This window comes from Achroia grisella, unplaced genomic scaffold (genome assembly GCF_030625045.1).
Source record: "Achroia grisella isolate CSIRO2021 unplaced genomic scaffold, CSIRO_AGI_Agris_v1 utg874, whole genome shotgun sequence".
NCBI classification, from domain to species: domain Eukaryota; kingdom Metazoa; phylum Arthropoda; class Insecta; order Lepidoptera; family Pyralidae; genus Achroia; species Achroia grisella.
In genome coordinates, this window is record NW_026713051.1 from 1292122 (window position 1) to 1307569 (window position 15448).

Genomic DNA, 15448 nt, shown 5'->3' on the forward strand with positions numbered 1-15448 from the left:
TATCTTGTTTTTTATTATATTTATGATTGTTGATTACATTACATATACCATACTATATGTATTCACACAAATCCTTAAACATGTCGACCAATATTTGTTTATAAAGAACATCTGCCTAATTACTACTTGACTTACTATATATATAAATAAATCTGCATTCTGAATGTGACAGTAAAAAAAAGAAAATACTATTATAATGTGCCTAATAAATGTATTAATAAAGATGTCTTATTTTTTATCCACTTACCAAGTGTACATTTAATGAATGGTATTGTTTTCTACGTATAATACCTCTCTTCATTATTAATGGGGCGAACAATGGCATCATATGTACAATCAATACAGTACGCCAATACTGTATTTAGAAACCTAAATATAATAAAAAATAAATTAATCAGTATTTCGTGAGGAACGAGGAACATTCATTATTGAAGCACATCATACCGTAAACGTAAACAAACAAAATGATTTTTTTTTATTTTGTTTAGCCTCTTATGGAAAGGCAAAGGGAATTGCGCCTATACAGTCATGTCTGCAGGTTTTATATTTCATCGATAGAATATTTTTCAAATAGTTTTTTTTTCAGTTCCGGACGCTTTGAACTGATAAATGAAACTCTTTATTATGAAATAGCCAGTCACTATGTGCATAATGTGTTCGTATGTAATACGAAATCGCCAGGCAGTTCGCAAGGGGAAAAAGAGTTCGGTTTGGGGTAGGAAATTGCCTCTTAATGTTATTTAATAACGACTGACATATTAATATCCAATGAGCAAGTAATTGCCTTAATATTGCTACGAAACTCGTCATCATCTGTGCGTGCAATACGAGGTTTTGGAGCCAAATTGATAAATCATTCATTAATATACGAGAATTTTTATATCTTTGCCTGAAATCGGATAACATTGACGTTTTAAGCTTGGCAACTCCAGCAGATTATACGATCGATTATTTTTAATAATACAACTGAAGAACTTGCATTGTCTTTGTCTTGTTCTTTTTGGTTTACTACCAAAATGTATTAAATTGTTTTAAATTCGACTACCTTTTCCAATAAGAATATATTTATACAAAAATCTTAATATGTCAAGCGATTGTACTGAATATATTATTAAAATATCTTCGCCCTGAATACGCAGGGTAAGTGCATAAATAATAATTATATATATAAGAGCTCTCATAAATGGGAATATAATGCAAGATAAAATATTCATAAAAAAAGGGCGGGAAATATAAAATATGGTGGGCGCATTTTTTTTACCAGTGAATTATTAATATTTAAATATTGTTTAGATAAGTTTTAAATAGTATCTTTAATTTTATTACTTTGCATTAAAAAAGATACTAGTAAAAATGAATTATCTTGTCTATACAATGATTTTAAAGATAAGAAACTTCTAATATATCTTTAATAAATAGTATAAAAAAATATGTAAGAAAATTTCACTCTTAGTTAAATAAGTAATCAGGACAATGATCACAGACACTCTATTGTCAGTTTACTATCAGTCCCATGATGCTGCTCCTTATATAGTTCATATTTAAAAGACGATGAAGCGGAGGTATCTTGTGTGTCTGATGAGTGAGGGGTGGTGAGGGTTATATAAGGAAAATACAGACATAATATAAAATGCAACTAATATGACAGCGAAATATAAAAAAATATGATTATAAAATTAAAAAATAGTTTAAAAACCTATCAAGGAGTTCGCTACAGATGATAAAACTATGCATCACCCAATTGACTTTGCCCATTATCTTAAGAAAAGTTTTACAAAAATGTGGTCGATGGTAGTCTTAAAAAAATTGGTAGGAATAAATTATCCTTATTTTTTTCACAATATAAAGATGCAAATTTCCTTATAGATAGTGCATATTTAAAGAATCATAACTATAATGCTTCAGTACCTTTAATTTTAACAAGGAAGGATATAGTAAGGGTTGGTCCTGTTGACTTAGTCTGATGAGGAAGTCATAGAAAATATTTCTCTACTGTTAGGAAGTGGCAAATTATTAAAAGTTAGATATCTAAAAAGAAAGTCATTTGTTAATGGGAAATCTGAATTCAAAAAGACAAACTGTTGTCCTAACATTTGATGGACAGGTACTACCCAAAAGAGTTCTTCTATGCTATCCATATCCATTGATTTATATATTTACCGCACTATTGAGTTATAGACATAATAAGAATCAATGTAGATCAGTACCACATGGTTATAAATGTGGAAACCAATATTCAGTGAAATTAATTACATATTTAGTTCTAAGCAATTTTAATGCTCAAATCCATTATAGTAGTTCAAACAATAACAATTATGGTCTCATTACCATTCTCATTTCAGACTTATTATATATTCACAATTTATGCAGTTTAATAAATAAACTTTATTCAAATAAACTCAGTACAAGCAATTTTGAATAGTCATATTTTTGAAACTACCATTCATTCGGAATGCAGATTCATCACAAGAAGAATGAGCAAGAAACTTATGTATGTTGTTTTTCTGAATAGATGTTTGTTTTTAAATACTGACAAACCTACACATTGATTAAGAAAATGTCAAATCTATGTGTAACTGTGAAGTAGGTACATAAGGGCTATGTTATTGATGATGATGAGATTTTTCTGAATATAAAATGTACATTATTTTTTTATGTGTAGATAGCAATACGGAATGATGGGATCTAGCCAAGATTGGGGTCGCATTGAAAATGACGTTGGTGTTTTTACACAACTGATAAAACAGTTAGGTAAGTGCAACTCTTCAGTTTTACACTATCACTCTTGAAAATAAGGCCATAATTTTCTATATTTATAGTTTAGCTTACTGAAATTAGTGGCAATATGAATAATGACTAGTAGGCTAGGTTGTATACAACCTATCCAGTTATACCATATGCGCTGTAGCATGGTGTGGGTGACAGTTTGATTAACGTTTCGTTTCACTTTTAAAAGTTGCCGCGATTTACAAATTATGACTTAATATTTCAGCTGTACCACTACACACATTAAATCATTCATATCTGTATTAACTTACATGTAGCAATTGTTACATTTAAAATTAGTAACTGTCAGCCGCACCATGCTACAGCGCACAGAGTATAGGTAGGTCCAAAAGAAAGAGGACGATATTTGATGTCGAACCCAACTCGGATGGGCAGCGTTCGGGTAACTCCGGAATATCTTTTCGTCCAAATTAACGCGTGTCTCAAGACGAAGGTTTACGACCAATGCGTTGGCAGTGATGGCTTATGGCACAGAGACGAGGTCGTTAACTATGGGCCTTATGCATAAGCCCAGAGTCACTCAGAGGGCAATTGAAAGGGTTATGCTCGTAGTTTCTCTGTGTGATCGAATCAGAAAAGAGGATATCCGCAGAACCAGAGTGACCGATGTAGCCCGAAGAATTGCGAAACTAAAGTGGCAATGGGCAGAGCACATAGGTCATAGGACAGATGGCCGTTGGGGCAGTAAAGTCCTCGAGTGGAGACAGCGGACTGGAAAACGTAGCTTGGAAAATCTCTAGCAGGGTGGACCAACGATCTGGTCAAGATCGTTGGAAGGTTTTGGATGCGAGCAGCGCAGGACCGATCGTCGTGGAGATCGTTGAGTGAAGCTTTTGTTCAGCAGTGGACGTCTTCCGGGCTGAAACGATGATGAGGCTAGGTTAGGTTCTATAGCAAACGAGACTAGATAGAGGCGGCGCATCTCCCCCCGTTGGGCGGAGGTGGAGGAACTGAGTAGATTTCTCCCGGGGTCGCGGTCGATTGTGAACACGACACCGCGACACGGCACTAAGAGCGAGAAATAATGCTTTGGCTAATGGCTGAAGCTTTTGTTCAGCAGTGGACGTCTTCCGGGCTGAAACGATGATGAGGCTAGGTTAGGTTCTATAGCAAACGAGACTAGATAGGGGCGGCGCATCTCCCCCGTTGGGCGGAGGTAGAGGAACTGAGAAGATATCTCCCGAGGTCGAGGTCGATTGTGAACACTACACCGCGACACGGCACTAAGAATAGCGAGTAAGAATGCCGTGGACTTTTTCATGAGTAGGGGTTGTACAGACCCGCCCGTCCAACCCCTAAGACGGAAGGGTCGCAATGAGCGACTTTCCACACTTAAAGAAAGGTTCTATACCATATTTCTATACATTAACTAGGTATCGTATAGAATACGTTAATTATACACATCGCCGCTAATATAAAAGAGCTAAATTTTATGATTTTATATACAGTTATAACGTGTTTACAATTTTGTTGATAATTAGAAGAATACCAATGTTTAAATTATTAACCGGGTCTTAAATTGATTGATTGATTTAATATTTGTACGCTGGAAACAGCAGAATATGATAAAACATATATTATATATACATACCACCATTGTACATACTATATTCTGACAAATAAATATATTATTATTATAAGACGAATAATTTTATGGCAAATAAAAGTATTTACTTACCTCTCTCGATGTTCGTGTTTCTCTTAGCTCGCGACCACGGCTAGTGCAACCTAATCCAAACGTCGAGAGAGGTGTATATTAAACACGAAAGTTTAAAAATAACGAATACCAATGTGTTATAAAACTATTGTAATTTTTTCTTTGTTAGGTGTAAAAGGAGTACAAGTAGAGGGATTGTGGACACTCGACAATGGCATATTTGATAATTTAAGGTGGGTGGACCATGATTATAATTTCATTTAGTAATCTAAAGATTTTGCTGTTAATTATGATGTAGTAGTACCTAGTAGTACCTAGTTATTTAAATTTCAATTTACTTTATAAAGTTTTATATTACAGGCCAGTTCATGGACTCATATTCCTATTTAAGTACTTACAATATGAAGAGCCGACTGGTCGTGTGGTTACGGACAATCGTTTAAACAACATATATTTTGCTAAACAGGTTAATTTTCTTCTATATTTTTTTGTGATCATAACTTTGTCTTATAAACATGTGTCAATAATTTAATTTGAGTTTTTATATAATAAACATTATAAAAATTTCAGTTAATAAGAAATGCGTGTTCCACACAAATTATTATTAGTTTGTTGCTGAACTGTGCACACCCTGATGTGGATATTGGTCCAGAACTCACAAAACTAAAGGAATTCAGTATGCCATTGGACCCAACAATGCGGGGTTTATCACTCGGCAATACTTCAAGTATTCGGACGGCTCATAATTCTATGGCACAACAAGTAATGTATGGGGTGAATCGTAAAACTGCTTCAAAGGTAATTTTTACTATCAAGATTAATGTTTTGTTGCTACTAAGTGTGATTTTCATTTATAGTAGTAATTTAGTCATGAGTATGATTGTTTGTATCGGTCTGGGTGTTTTCTATATATAATATGTATCTATGTATTTACAAAAAAAAAATTATGTATACGTATCAGTTATCTAGTACCCGTAACACAAGCTCTAGCTAACTTAACTTGGGTCTAGATGGCTCTGTGTGAATTGTCCTGAGATTATTATATTTATGTAAAGTGATGGGAAATTCGACAAGTTGTTAATATTAGTTAATTTAGTACCCATGGGGGCATTGTTCTCTCATTTACGGGGTACCTCATTGAATCTTTAAGTTAACATGATTATAAGTCAATCATCTTAACTATACAGTGTCAATTATTTAATTTGGATATGAGTTGGCTTTTCTTTCCAGTATTCTCCGGTATTTATATTGTGGTATTTATTTTCAGAGCGGTAGCCCATATCACTTTGTAGGCTATATACCAATTGATGGGCGATTGTATGAACTGGATGGTCTCCGAGCAGGACCTATTGATCATGGTCCCGTACGTCCAGGACAAGACTGGCTTGATGTTGTCACACCCATCATTAAGAAGAGGATCAATGTGTAAGATGTTTTTATATTCATTGACAAAGATATAATGGTTTTTAATGAATTGTATTTTCATTTCTATGTTACATTTATAGATGACTATTGCTGTCCCGGCAAACGTTGTTTTGCCATATAAATTAATAACGCTATAAAAAAATAGGGGTTTAAGATAGAAGGGTGAAAATTTAGGATTGTATGTATTTTTGTATGTTGTATCATAAAAAAATAGAAACTAAAAATTTTGTCTAACAATAAATATTTAGGGGTGGACTACCCCTAACATTTAGGGGGATGAAAAATAGATGTTGGCCGATTCTCAGACGTACTCAATACGCTCACAAAATTTCATGAGAATCGGTCAAGCCGTTTCGGAGGAGTATGGGAACGAAAACTGTGACACGAGAATTTTATATATAAGACTAGTGTTAAGTAATTTCTAAAAAAATGTTATGGAAGATATTTTATTATATCACACACAACTTAAGGCATCATTTTTGAAAAATTGAGCATCACTTTTTTATTTTTTACTGTATTATTTTTTAGATATATTGAAGGAGAAATACGCTTCAATCTGATGGCTTTAGTCTCAAATAGGAAGATGGTATATGAGCGTCGTCTTGACCAGCTTTTGTCTGATACATTTGATGGCACAAACTCTGATGCAGTAGTCACTGACATACCCAATCTCAGAATGTTAATAGAATATGAAAATGTAAAGATGGCGCGCTATCAGCAAGAGATGATTCGCAGACGTCACGATTATTTGACATTTATTGTATTTATTCTTAAGATTTTAGCAGAACAAAATTTGCTGGTACGGTTATATGAGGAAGCTAAGGTACGTGTAGCTCAGAAGGGTAAGAAGAAAATATAACATAAAGTCGCTGGCGGATTGAAGGCAGAACGCGTGCGAGGACCTCGCCGCGTCTCCCAGTCCAGCCCCTCACGTGTGTTGCGTGCATCTGAAGATATGCAATATACATTAGCTGATTTAGATTCAGTGTACCGTGAAACCGATGACATACAACCAAGCTTCAACCTAGATTATATGGAAATAACTCCACTGGAGTTCCCCACAAATCCACATAACACATTTGTACCACCCCAACTGAGTACCTGTCAGGAAATTAATGATGATGTAGTATCAGAAATTGGAGAAGTGTTGATAGATGACACTATTGAACCTCAAAATATTCTTGGTGATGATGATGATCCAGGTACTCCAGATTTGCAAATAGACGAATCATTTTTTGATTTGCAGGATTCTACACTTGATCGTATGGAAGAATAATATTCTGTTTTAAACTAGCCATAACGAACCTTTGTAACCAATAACTTGCTGTTGTAAAGATATTGAGTCTTATCTTAGTGTTTAATGTAATAATATTATTAAATGGTAAATAAATTCCGTCTCTTACTGTAATGTAAGAATATAAATGAGCAATAATATTGAATGTGTTATTGCAAATTAGAGTCTGTGTTTCTAACATATCCTTGTCTTACAGACTTACCTCTATGCTCTCTACATGTGTTATACCATTATGATTATACTGTTTGAGATAATATTGATTAAAGGCTGATTATGTAAATTATATTTTACTTATTTAAATACCACTGTTTAAGGTCGCAATGTGATTTAAAATTAATTAAAAGTATATTATAAAATAGGTTAATAAGTGTGTAATTTACATGTTATCATTACTGATTGTATCAAACAATTAAAGAAGTCCCTATGTGTTGTAATAAAATGCAGAAGGTAAATCATAAGTACTTTTATGCTCTTTGATATTAACTGTATTCTTTCAATATCAGTGTATAATATTGATATTAGTGGATATGTTCAATAGTAGGTACTATAAATACAGTATTGTTGAACATAGGGGGCTGTTCAAGTATTACGTAAGCAGATTTATCACAATTATTTACCCCCCATCCCCCGTTGTCAGCAAAAGTAAGCAAAACTCTTACCCCCTCCCCCCATGCTTACGTAAATATCTCTCAATTAATGTATTGTTTTTTTTAGCAAAGACAATGTGAGGGTTGCCATTCGTGTAAAAAAGTAAATTACGACCGATGACGTAATCATCATACAGACTCCCCCACCCCCATGTCATCCAAAATAAGCAAAGAAAAGACCCCCCCGCCCCCCTATAGTGCTTACGTAATACTTGAACGGCCCCTAGGCACAAATATTAAAACAAAATAATATAAAACTTGTTTAGAATTAAGTAATTTATTTAGAGTTAAGTCATAGTTAACCCCTTTTTCATGTTCTCTCTCATTTTTTTACAGCAATATTTGTTTCTTTACTCGAGACATCTTTCATATTAGTAATTTGAACTTTATGAAACAACTTCTAATTTATAATTTTAATTTAATAATTCTATATAACCTTACATTGGTATTAATGTATAGAAGTAGCAACTTGGAATGATTCCAGAATAAAACAAATATAAGAAAAATATTGTGTTTTTATTTTCTATCAATAATACCGTGTATAAATGGGTACAAATACACAACCGCTATATAACAAGCAATCATACAAAAACAGCCGTTTTGTAATTTATATCACAAAAATCTAAAAGTCGCCAGTTTTGTTTCAATTGCTTGTGCTTTATATAAAATAATTTACACGTTTATAATAATCTCTGGCAGTGTACATATCGACGTGTTTCTGATACAAAAATAAATATATTTTTACGCAATATTTAATTGGTCATGGTTTCACTTAAATCACTAATTTTATAAACTATGTAATAAAGAGCGATATATATATATAGCAGTGCAAATAAATATTGAATGACGTACATGTGGAAGACACTTCAGGTACATTTAATTATGTGCTAAAATATGAATATGCGTATTAATGTATGTATTTATTTAATAAATACTTGTGTATGTTGTTTTAAAACAACAAATAATTTTTATTTTTAATATTTTCTATTATATAGTATATAAAATAAATAATAGATAATATATTGGAATATTAATAGTAAAGAAGGTAAGATAAATACGCCAAATAACTAATTATAACATATGGGCACCGTTATTTTATTGCATCTATTAATTACTGCGTAAAATTAATTATTTACATCTTATATAATTTTATCTTACATCTAAATTACAAACCTAATTAACGAAGATTTATATGTATCAAGGTTAAATGAGTAATAAATTAATGAATTTCAATGTGATGTGGCAGTGATATAAAGTTGGTACCTATATTCAGTTATTGGATTCGTACAGTTGTTCGTAAACACTAGTCTTTTTCATTCAGTTTAGGATACGATAGGGCTGATAGATGGAAATAAGCTAAAAGTCCTCTAAAATATAAATTCCTGAAGAATAATAGTCATTAAGACAAAGTGCTAGTGTTTACAAAATGAATGCACGTGACTGTACGTAATATCTCAATAACTTGGTATGATGTAGCCTATTTGTTATTTACATGTGAACTATTCGGAAGGAAAATATAATATCGTTGTATGAATGAAGAGAATTATGTACAGATATACATATATATATATATATCTATGGATACATTTTGAGCGTTCAGCTGCCTACCATGTTCTATGTCATTGCATGGATTCACTGAGATTTATAATATAAAACAGTAACATAAAATACATTTTATGTGAACTCTTTGACAATTGGTTATTTATTTCAATTATCACAGATTTATATTAGATGTGTGACCCAAAAATATCGCTATATAGGTACCTAATTAGGTACAAAAACAATACTTTCGAACAGGTTTAAACAAAAGTAGTGAATTGTCACATACAATTTTTCGTCACAATATTGTCTATTGCAACAGTTAACTAATAATCCACAGATTATAAATAGTTATATACAACTAAATTGGCTCTATGGGCTAAGTCCTTTTGCCTTTCCCTGAAAAGGGAAAACCGAACCAAAAAAAAAATACAACTATACTTGGGTTCTTGGCTTTTGTGGATAGTCTATGGTGATGTTATATAGTTATAATTTAAATTGAATCCACGTAATGAGCGAACAGAGGCTGGTATAAGTGTAGAGTTGATTTGGCGCGATGGCGCTCACGTGACAGGCTGAAGTCCTTTCGGCTTGATCATCATGGACGCTCGTTTGAGCGTGTAGTCCCAACCTCGCCAACGGAACCATACTATGCCTGTAATAGATATTATGGTTTAATATACAGTTGAAAGGTGATTTGACAGAAGAACTTATGGAGCGGCTGAAGGCCGTCTTCCGCCTGGGAATAAATAGTATTGAATTATTGTATCTATTGATAAATGTACCTTGTCTGGCAGTTAGGTCCTGTGGGTCGTGAAGATATAGTCCGTTGAGACCGCGACCACACGACTTCCACCACCAACCACCCTTTAACATTGACGCGCAGTTCAGGGATGATCTATCGTTATCTCTGTAAATTTTTAATAAACCACTTGTTATTATTACACCTGGATAGAAATCATATACAGAGTCTGACCTGGCCATAAATACTGTTACAATTAAAAATAAATAACACATTACATTTGAATTTGGAAGACTAGGCTGTTTGCCTGTTCCATCATTGAAAAGGAGATGGACGAATATGGGGAAAAAAATTGAATTTGGAATCTGTCATTATTTTATTAATGTTTGTGTTTTCTCATTTTCGCGCCAATAGGTTGTCAAATATATTTGTGCTATTAAAATGGAGTGGGGTGATAAAAAGAGCCGAATCGCTGTGATTGCATAACACAAAATACATATAAAGGCAAAGTATCGTTAATAATTATGTATTATTTGGCTGTATGATCGTTTGCCATAACCTATTGATAATAAAAATAACATTGTATCTTACCTATTGTATGTAGAGAACGGGCTGTTATTAGATCCGTACCAAGGGTCGTTCAGAGAATCGCCTGCATTGCCTTCGTATCCATCAATCTCTAGCTTATAGTATTCCGCTTCTGAATAGATTTTGAAGTGCGAATACTGCGCGTATCTGTAATGGACAGCAGTTTTGCTTATTTATACAGCAGTATATTCAGCATTTGATTATTGTATCACAATAATAATATATGTTATCCAGAAAACAGAGTCTAAAGCAACCTCTATGCAGGCCACTCTTCCCCACCGGGCGCACTGGGCACGTGCCCAGGGCTCCGCGATGGATTGGGGTCCCCTGGTCTAGTCTAGTCCCTACTCCATTACCAAATAATAACCGATAGCTACTTTAGTCTCGTCTGAAAATCAGTCTTAACAAATGCTTATTTTACAGGTTTGTTTTGAAGGTAGGGCATCACCATATACTTCCCTAAAGAGTCATGTTCAAAAATGTCTATTCTAACAAAATAGTGCTTTATTACTATGGCCTTTATCCTAATGTGCCCAGGGCAGCTAATAGGTGAAAAACTGCTCTGCCTCTATGTAATATTAACCGATCTGTGCCTCTACCATTTTACAGGACCTAAGCACATTTTACAGAGCTTAAAGTAGGCTACACTTTACATTAATATAGAAATATTTTTGGACCTTCCTTCTAATTCATAATTTTTATTAATTAAGGTAATTTATATAATAATACCTATCGATTTTTATATATATAAGTAGGTATTTTATTTTATATTTTCTGAAAATTTTATGGCAGTGAGAACCTTAACAGCATTACCTTTACCCAAATACTTTTAATTCGTTACTTAAGCCTACTTCTATTCGTCCTAATGAACTGATATAGTATATATATATATATATACATACTACCTTACCTCTTGTGTTAATACATTTTGCACTGACTAGAACTACAAATATTTTTGACATCTAAACAATATTTACGACATTTACCTTTTGTTACCATCGAAATCCTCCAGCTCAACTCTAAGCATGTAATCATCGTTGTTTGTGAGCATATATATATTTTCGTTGCCGAGCCAGAATTCCTTGCTGGGGTCTCCGAAACCGTTCTTATAGTCGCTCCAATCCCTATTAAAGTTTTCTGCGGGTACCCCAAAGTCGTCACGACGGTGTATCACCTATAAAGTACATAATTTATTAGTGCTTATCATTATTAATTTATTAAAACTTTAATGTAAATGAATATGACGGACTCAATACCTTGAGGTAATTTCTCCTAGTCAACCATTGGGCAAACAGAAATTATAAATAATTTGATTTAAAATAACAATGGTACCTATATATGACCATATTGGAATTAGTGTGTAATGAAACGCATTGTTATTTTAACCGTTTTTTAATACAACTGTCTTCAGTCTGTTTATAGTTTAAAATAAAATTCCAAAAATGTTTATTTTTATAAATGATTATAATAGCTATAAATTTATACCTCTATTTTTGAAAATTATATTGCACATAGACCTTAAGCATGTATATCACACAGTATATATATGTACTGAACATATTTAATAAACTATAACAATTGCAACTTACTGTCCACCCTCCGTCGGCTATGATCTGTTCACAGTAAACTTTCAGGAACCAATACGTGGTGCCTCTGATCTGCAAATAATATACTCCAGACTCTCTCATGCCGCCGTTCAACAGGTCAACGCACGAATAACCCTGAAAAGATACAGCATCGTTATAGACATACTTGGCAAAAAAAAAATGATTTTGCCAAGCAGAAGAGGAAACAGCACTACACATTCTTTGTGGTTGTAGTAGACAAAAACCATCGAATCCTAAGAATATCCTTTAACTCCCTCCCTCACGGGCCTAGAGATCTTTCAATATTGCCGAACACAATAGATCTATACAGGTCGAAGTATTACAGGTCTTAGCACCTAACCCAAACACCCCAATAAAAAAACATACTTTCTCTATCTCCTTCATTTTCATTTTCCTAATATAAAATTTCGTACACTGGTATGTTTACTGATATTTCTTAATTCGACGAAAGAAAAGAAAACAAAATTTTGTAAAATATTTCCATAAGCAGATAAATAATAGTAATTATATAAAAAAATATTATTTTTTACACAATCTGGTGACTTGTTACGATCGGAAAGGAAAAGTAGATAAATAATAAATAATTGTACAGAAAATTAAAATCGGGAAATATGATAAATTCAACAAAATTATAAATAAACAATTACATACTTATGAATATATATTCGCTGATGCTGTTATATTCGCATCGCTAAAATTATATAATGTATACAAACACGATATATTCAACGATATACATATATATTGACGAATATAAATGTCTTATTTTCTATATTTTTCTATAAAATCTAAACAAGTACCTGATACCATTATCATATATTTTATTACGTAAAATATATTACACTTTCTTTAATTTAAAACAAATTTACAATCAGACATTACGAAAAAAATATCTTTGATGTCCGTTTGGTCAACGAATTCAGATGCTGAATTCTTTTTGTCTTCCCTAAATTTTAAACGTTGATGGTCTTCATGGAATTACACTGTTATTATCTTCTTTATAGACTGTTACTAGGAACAAACTATATACATAACTAAAAATATGCCTGTTGCAGAATAGGAGACACACAATTCTCAATTCATCTAGATCCTATATCTTACCTAAATGTCGTTTGGCTAAAGTTAGTAATTCGTTTTATGGCAATTGAGTAAGGTTTTGCAATAAAATACCAGAGTCTGTTATAAATCTGCCAGAAAAAAGATTTAAATGTCAAATAAAACAGTTCCTTTGCAAAAAAGCTTACTATAAAATTGAAGAATTCGTTAACGATAATAATGTTTTTATAGAAAAACTATAAATCCATAGCACTGATTATCTGGTTACACTAATAATGAGTGCGTAGCGATTTCTATGTTGATTATCGCATGCCTCTTACTTGTTATACTGTAATTATTTATATAAAAAAACATCTATTAAAAAGAGCAACACACAGGATTCTTGCTCATTCTTCTTGTGAGGAATCTGCATTCCGAATGAGTGGTAGAATCAAAATATGACTATTCAAAAGTGCTTGTAATGAGTTTATTTGAATAAAGATTATTTCTATTTCTATTTCTATATTCTGTACGTTACTGAGTCGATTTTGAGATGATTTCAGAACTATTTTAGCTCGAGACTGGTTTATAAATTTAGTAGTAATTATCTTAAATTGTTGTAAAATGTATGTAACAGTGTATGAAATGAATATCTAGTATATAAATGGATGCACATACTTGCACGTGCATTTTCACATAGCGATCTTTTTATATTTGCAATACCATATTGTTGAATTTTAAAAAGAATCTTTTTTATTGTAAACATATACAACATTTATTTGAAAAAAATACAAGCTAAGTTTCTTGTCAGTTCTTCTCATCTCGAAAGCATTCCGTACTGACGGTAGATTTGACATATCACAAGAGTCTGTAATAGATATACATGAATAAAGATATTTTGAATTATAATTATAAGTATTTTAGCCACAGACTGAATTATAAGTTTAGTAGTAATTATCTTAAATTGTTGTAAAATGTATGTAACAGTGTATGAAATGAATATCTAGTATATTACTAATGCCACCGTAGATAAATGGATGCACATACTTTCACGTGCATTGTATTTTCACATAGCGTGATACGTTTTATTACCGTTCCGCTCAACTACTGTGGATTATGTTGGTATTGGAGCGATCAATTCTTTTTTTATTATATTTATAAATAGAACATATCTATACTAATATTATAAAGAGGTAAAGTTGCATGTTTGTTTGTAGGATAATCTCCAGTTCTGTTGATCCGATTTTGAAAATTCTTTCACTGTTAATAAGGTATATTATCCCCGAGTACTATAGGCTACATCAAGCTACGTCCAATATGAGCAATGAATGAAGGTAATGAAATATATAATTCATTCACTTTCTTTTAAACGAAATTAACAGTTTTAAAGAAAGATGAATAACAGTTCTCTACGTATCTTATACTTGAATATAAACAGCTCTTATATTTGTCAAGCCAGTTCATTGTACAATATTCTCCTGCAGCCAAAAACCGTAGGTGGAGGCAAAATTGCAAGGAGCTCTGTTGCTAAAGACCACAACGATACTATACCACAAGATATACCATCATAAAAGCAACGACCACCCTGCCAAAAGTGAACGACAGACGAAGAAGAAAAATATTTGTAATAATGACGACCTCGGTGGTATAGCGGTCTAGCACACCGCTTTACGTCCGATGGTCGCGGGTTCGATTCCTCGCACGGCACAAACATTTGTTTTCATGAGAATGATTGTTTGTATCGGTCTGGGTGTTTTCCATGTATAATATGTATGTATTTACGAAAAAAAAAATATCTATGTACTTGTATCAGTTATCTAGTACCCATAACACAAGCTTTAGGTAGCTTAACGTGGGTCTAGATGGTGCTGTGTTAATTGTCCTGAGATAAAAAAAAAAAGTCAATATACCAAAATACATTTAGAAAGTCAAAGAGTGTAGCTTGTTACAACAGTAGATACCTTCAATAAAATCTACTTCATGCAATAATGCCGTCCACTTAACTACACACCTACCTACATACATTTATTTTTTGTAAGTAATAAAGATACCAAAATAAGTTCTGCACGTTAGAGTTACGTAAAAAAAATGACAAATTACTAACGGCACTACTCGTAGCGGTATTTT

At 32.6% G+C, this 15448-nt stretch overlaps 2 protein-coding genes across 2 annotated transcripts in view; one reads left to right on the forward strand and one right to left on the reverse strand.

Moving 5' to 3' along the window:
• The first annotated feature begins 974 nt into the window (after nucleotides 1-974).
• Nucleotides 975-7729, forward strand: LOC131853072 (ubiquitin carboxyl-terminal hydrolase isozyme L5-like). Its single transcript, XM_059203867.1, has 7 exons — nucleotides 975-1140; nucleotides 2663-2751; nucleotides 4614-4677; nucleotides 4805-4910; nucleotides 5015-5242; nucleotides 5712-5869; nucleotides 6398-7729. The coding sequence occupies exons 2-7, from the start codon at nucleotides 2676-2678 to the stop codon at nucleotides 6726-6728; spliced, it is 963 nt and encodes a 320-aa protein (XP_059059850.1). The 5' UTR covers nucleotides 975-1140; nucleotides 2663-2675; the 3' UTR covers nucleotides 6729-7729.
• Nucleotides 7730-8326: 597 nt separating this feature from the next.
• Nucleotides 8327-15448, reverse strand: part of LOC131853057 (fibrinogen alpha chain) — a 104311-nt gene continuing 97189 nt past the window's right edge. The window contains exons 4-8 of the mRNA XM_059203852.1: nucleotides 12269-12400; nucleotides 11666-11853; nucleotides 10683-10826; nucleotides 10135-10259; nucleotides 8327-10004 (exon numbers count right to left, since the gene is read on the reverse strand). Of these exons, the coding sequence (XP_059059835.1) occupies nucleotides 9913-10004; nucleotides 10135-10259; nucleotides 10683-10826; nucleotides 11666-11853; nucleotides 12269-12400 (681 nt within the window). The 3' untranslated portion in view covers nucleotides 8327-9912. The remainder of the gene's footprint in view (nucleotides 10005-10134; nucleotides 10260-10682; nucleotides 10827-11665; nucleotides 11854-12268; nucleotides 12401-15448) is intronic.

Bases quoted from the DNA above. Each gene is read 5' to 3' on its own strand.
- LOC131853072 (XM_059203867.1), top strand. From the start codon at position 2,676: ATGATGGGATCTAGCCAAGATTGGGGTCGCATTGAAAATGACGTTGGT. The intron at 5,243-5,711 runs GTAATTTTTACT...ATTTATTTTCAG, and splicing joins ATCGTAAAACTGCTTCAAAG to AGCGGTAGCCCATATCACTT. The intron at 5,870-6,397 runs GTAAGATGTTTT...ATTATTTTTTAG, and splicing joins ATTAAGAAGAGGATCAATGT to ATATATTGAAGGAGAAATAC.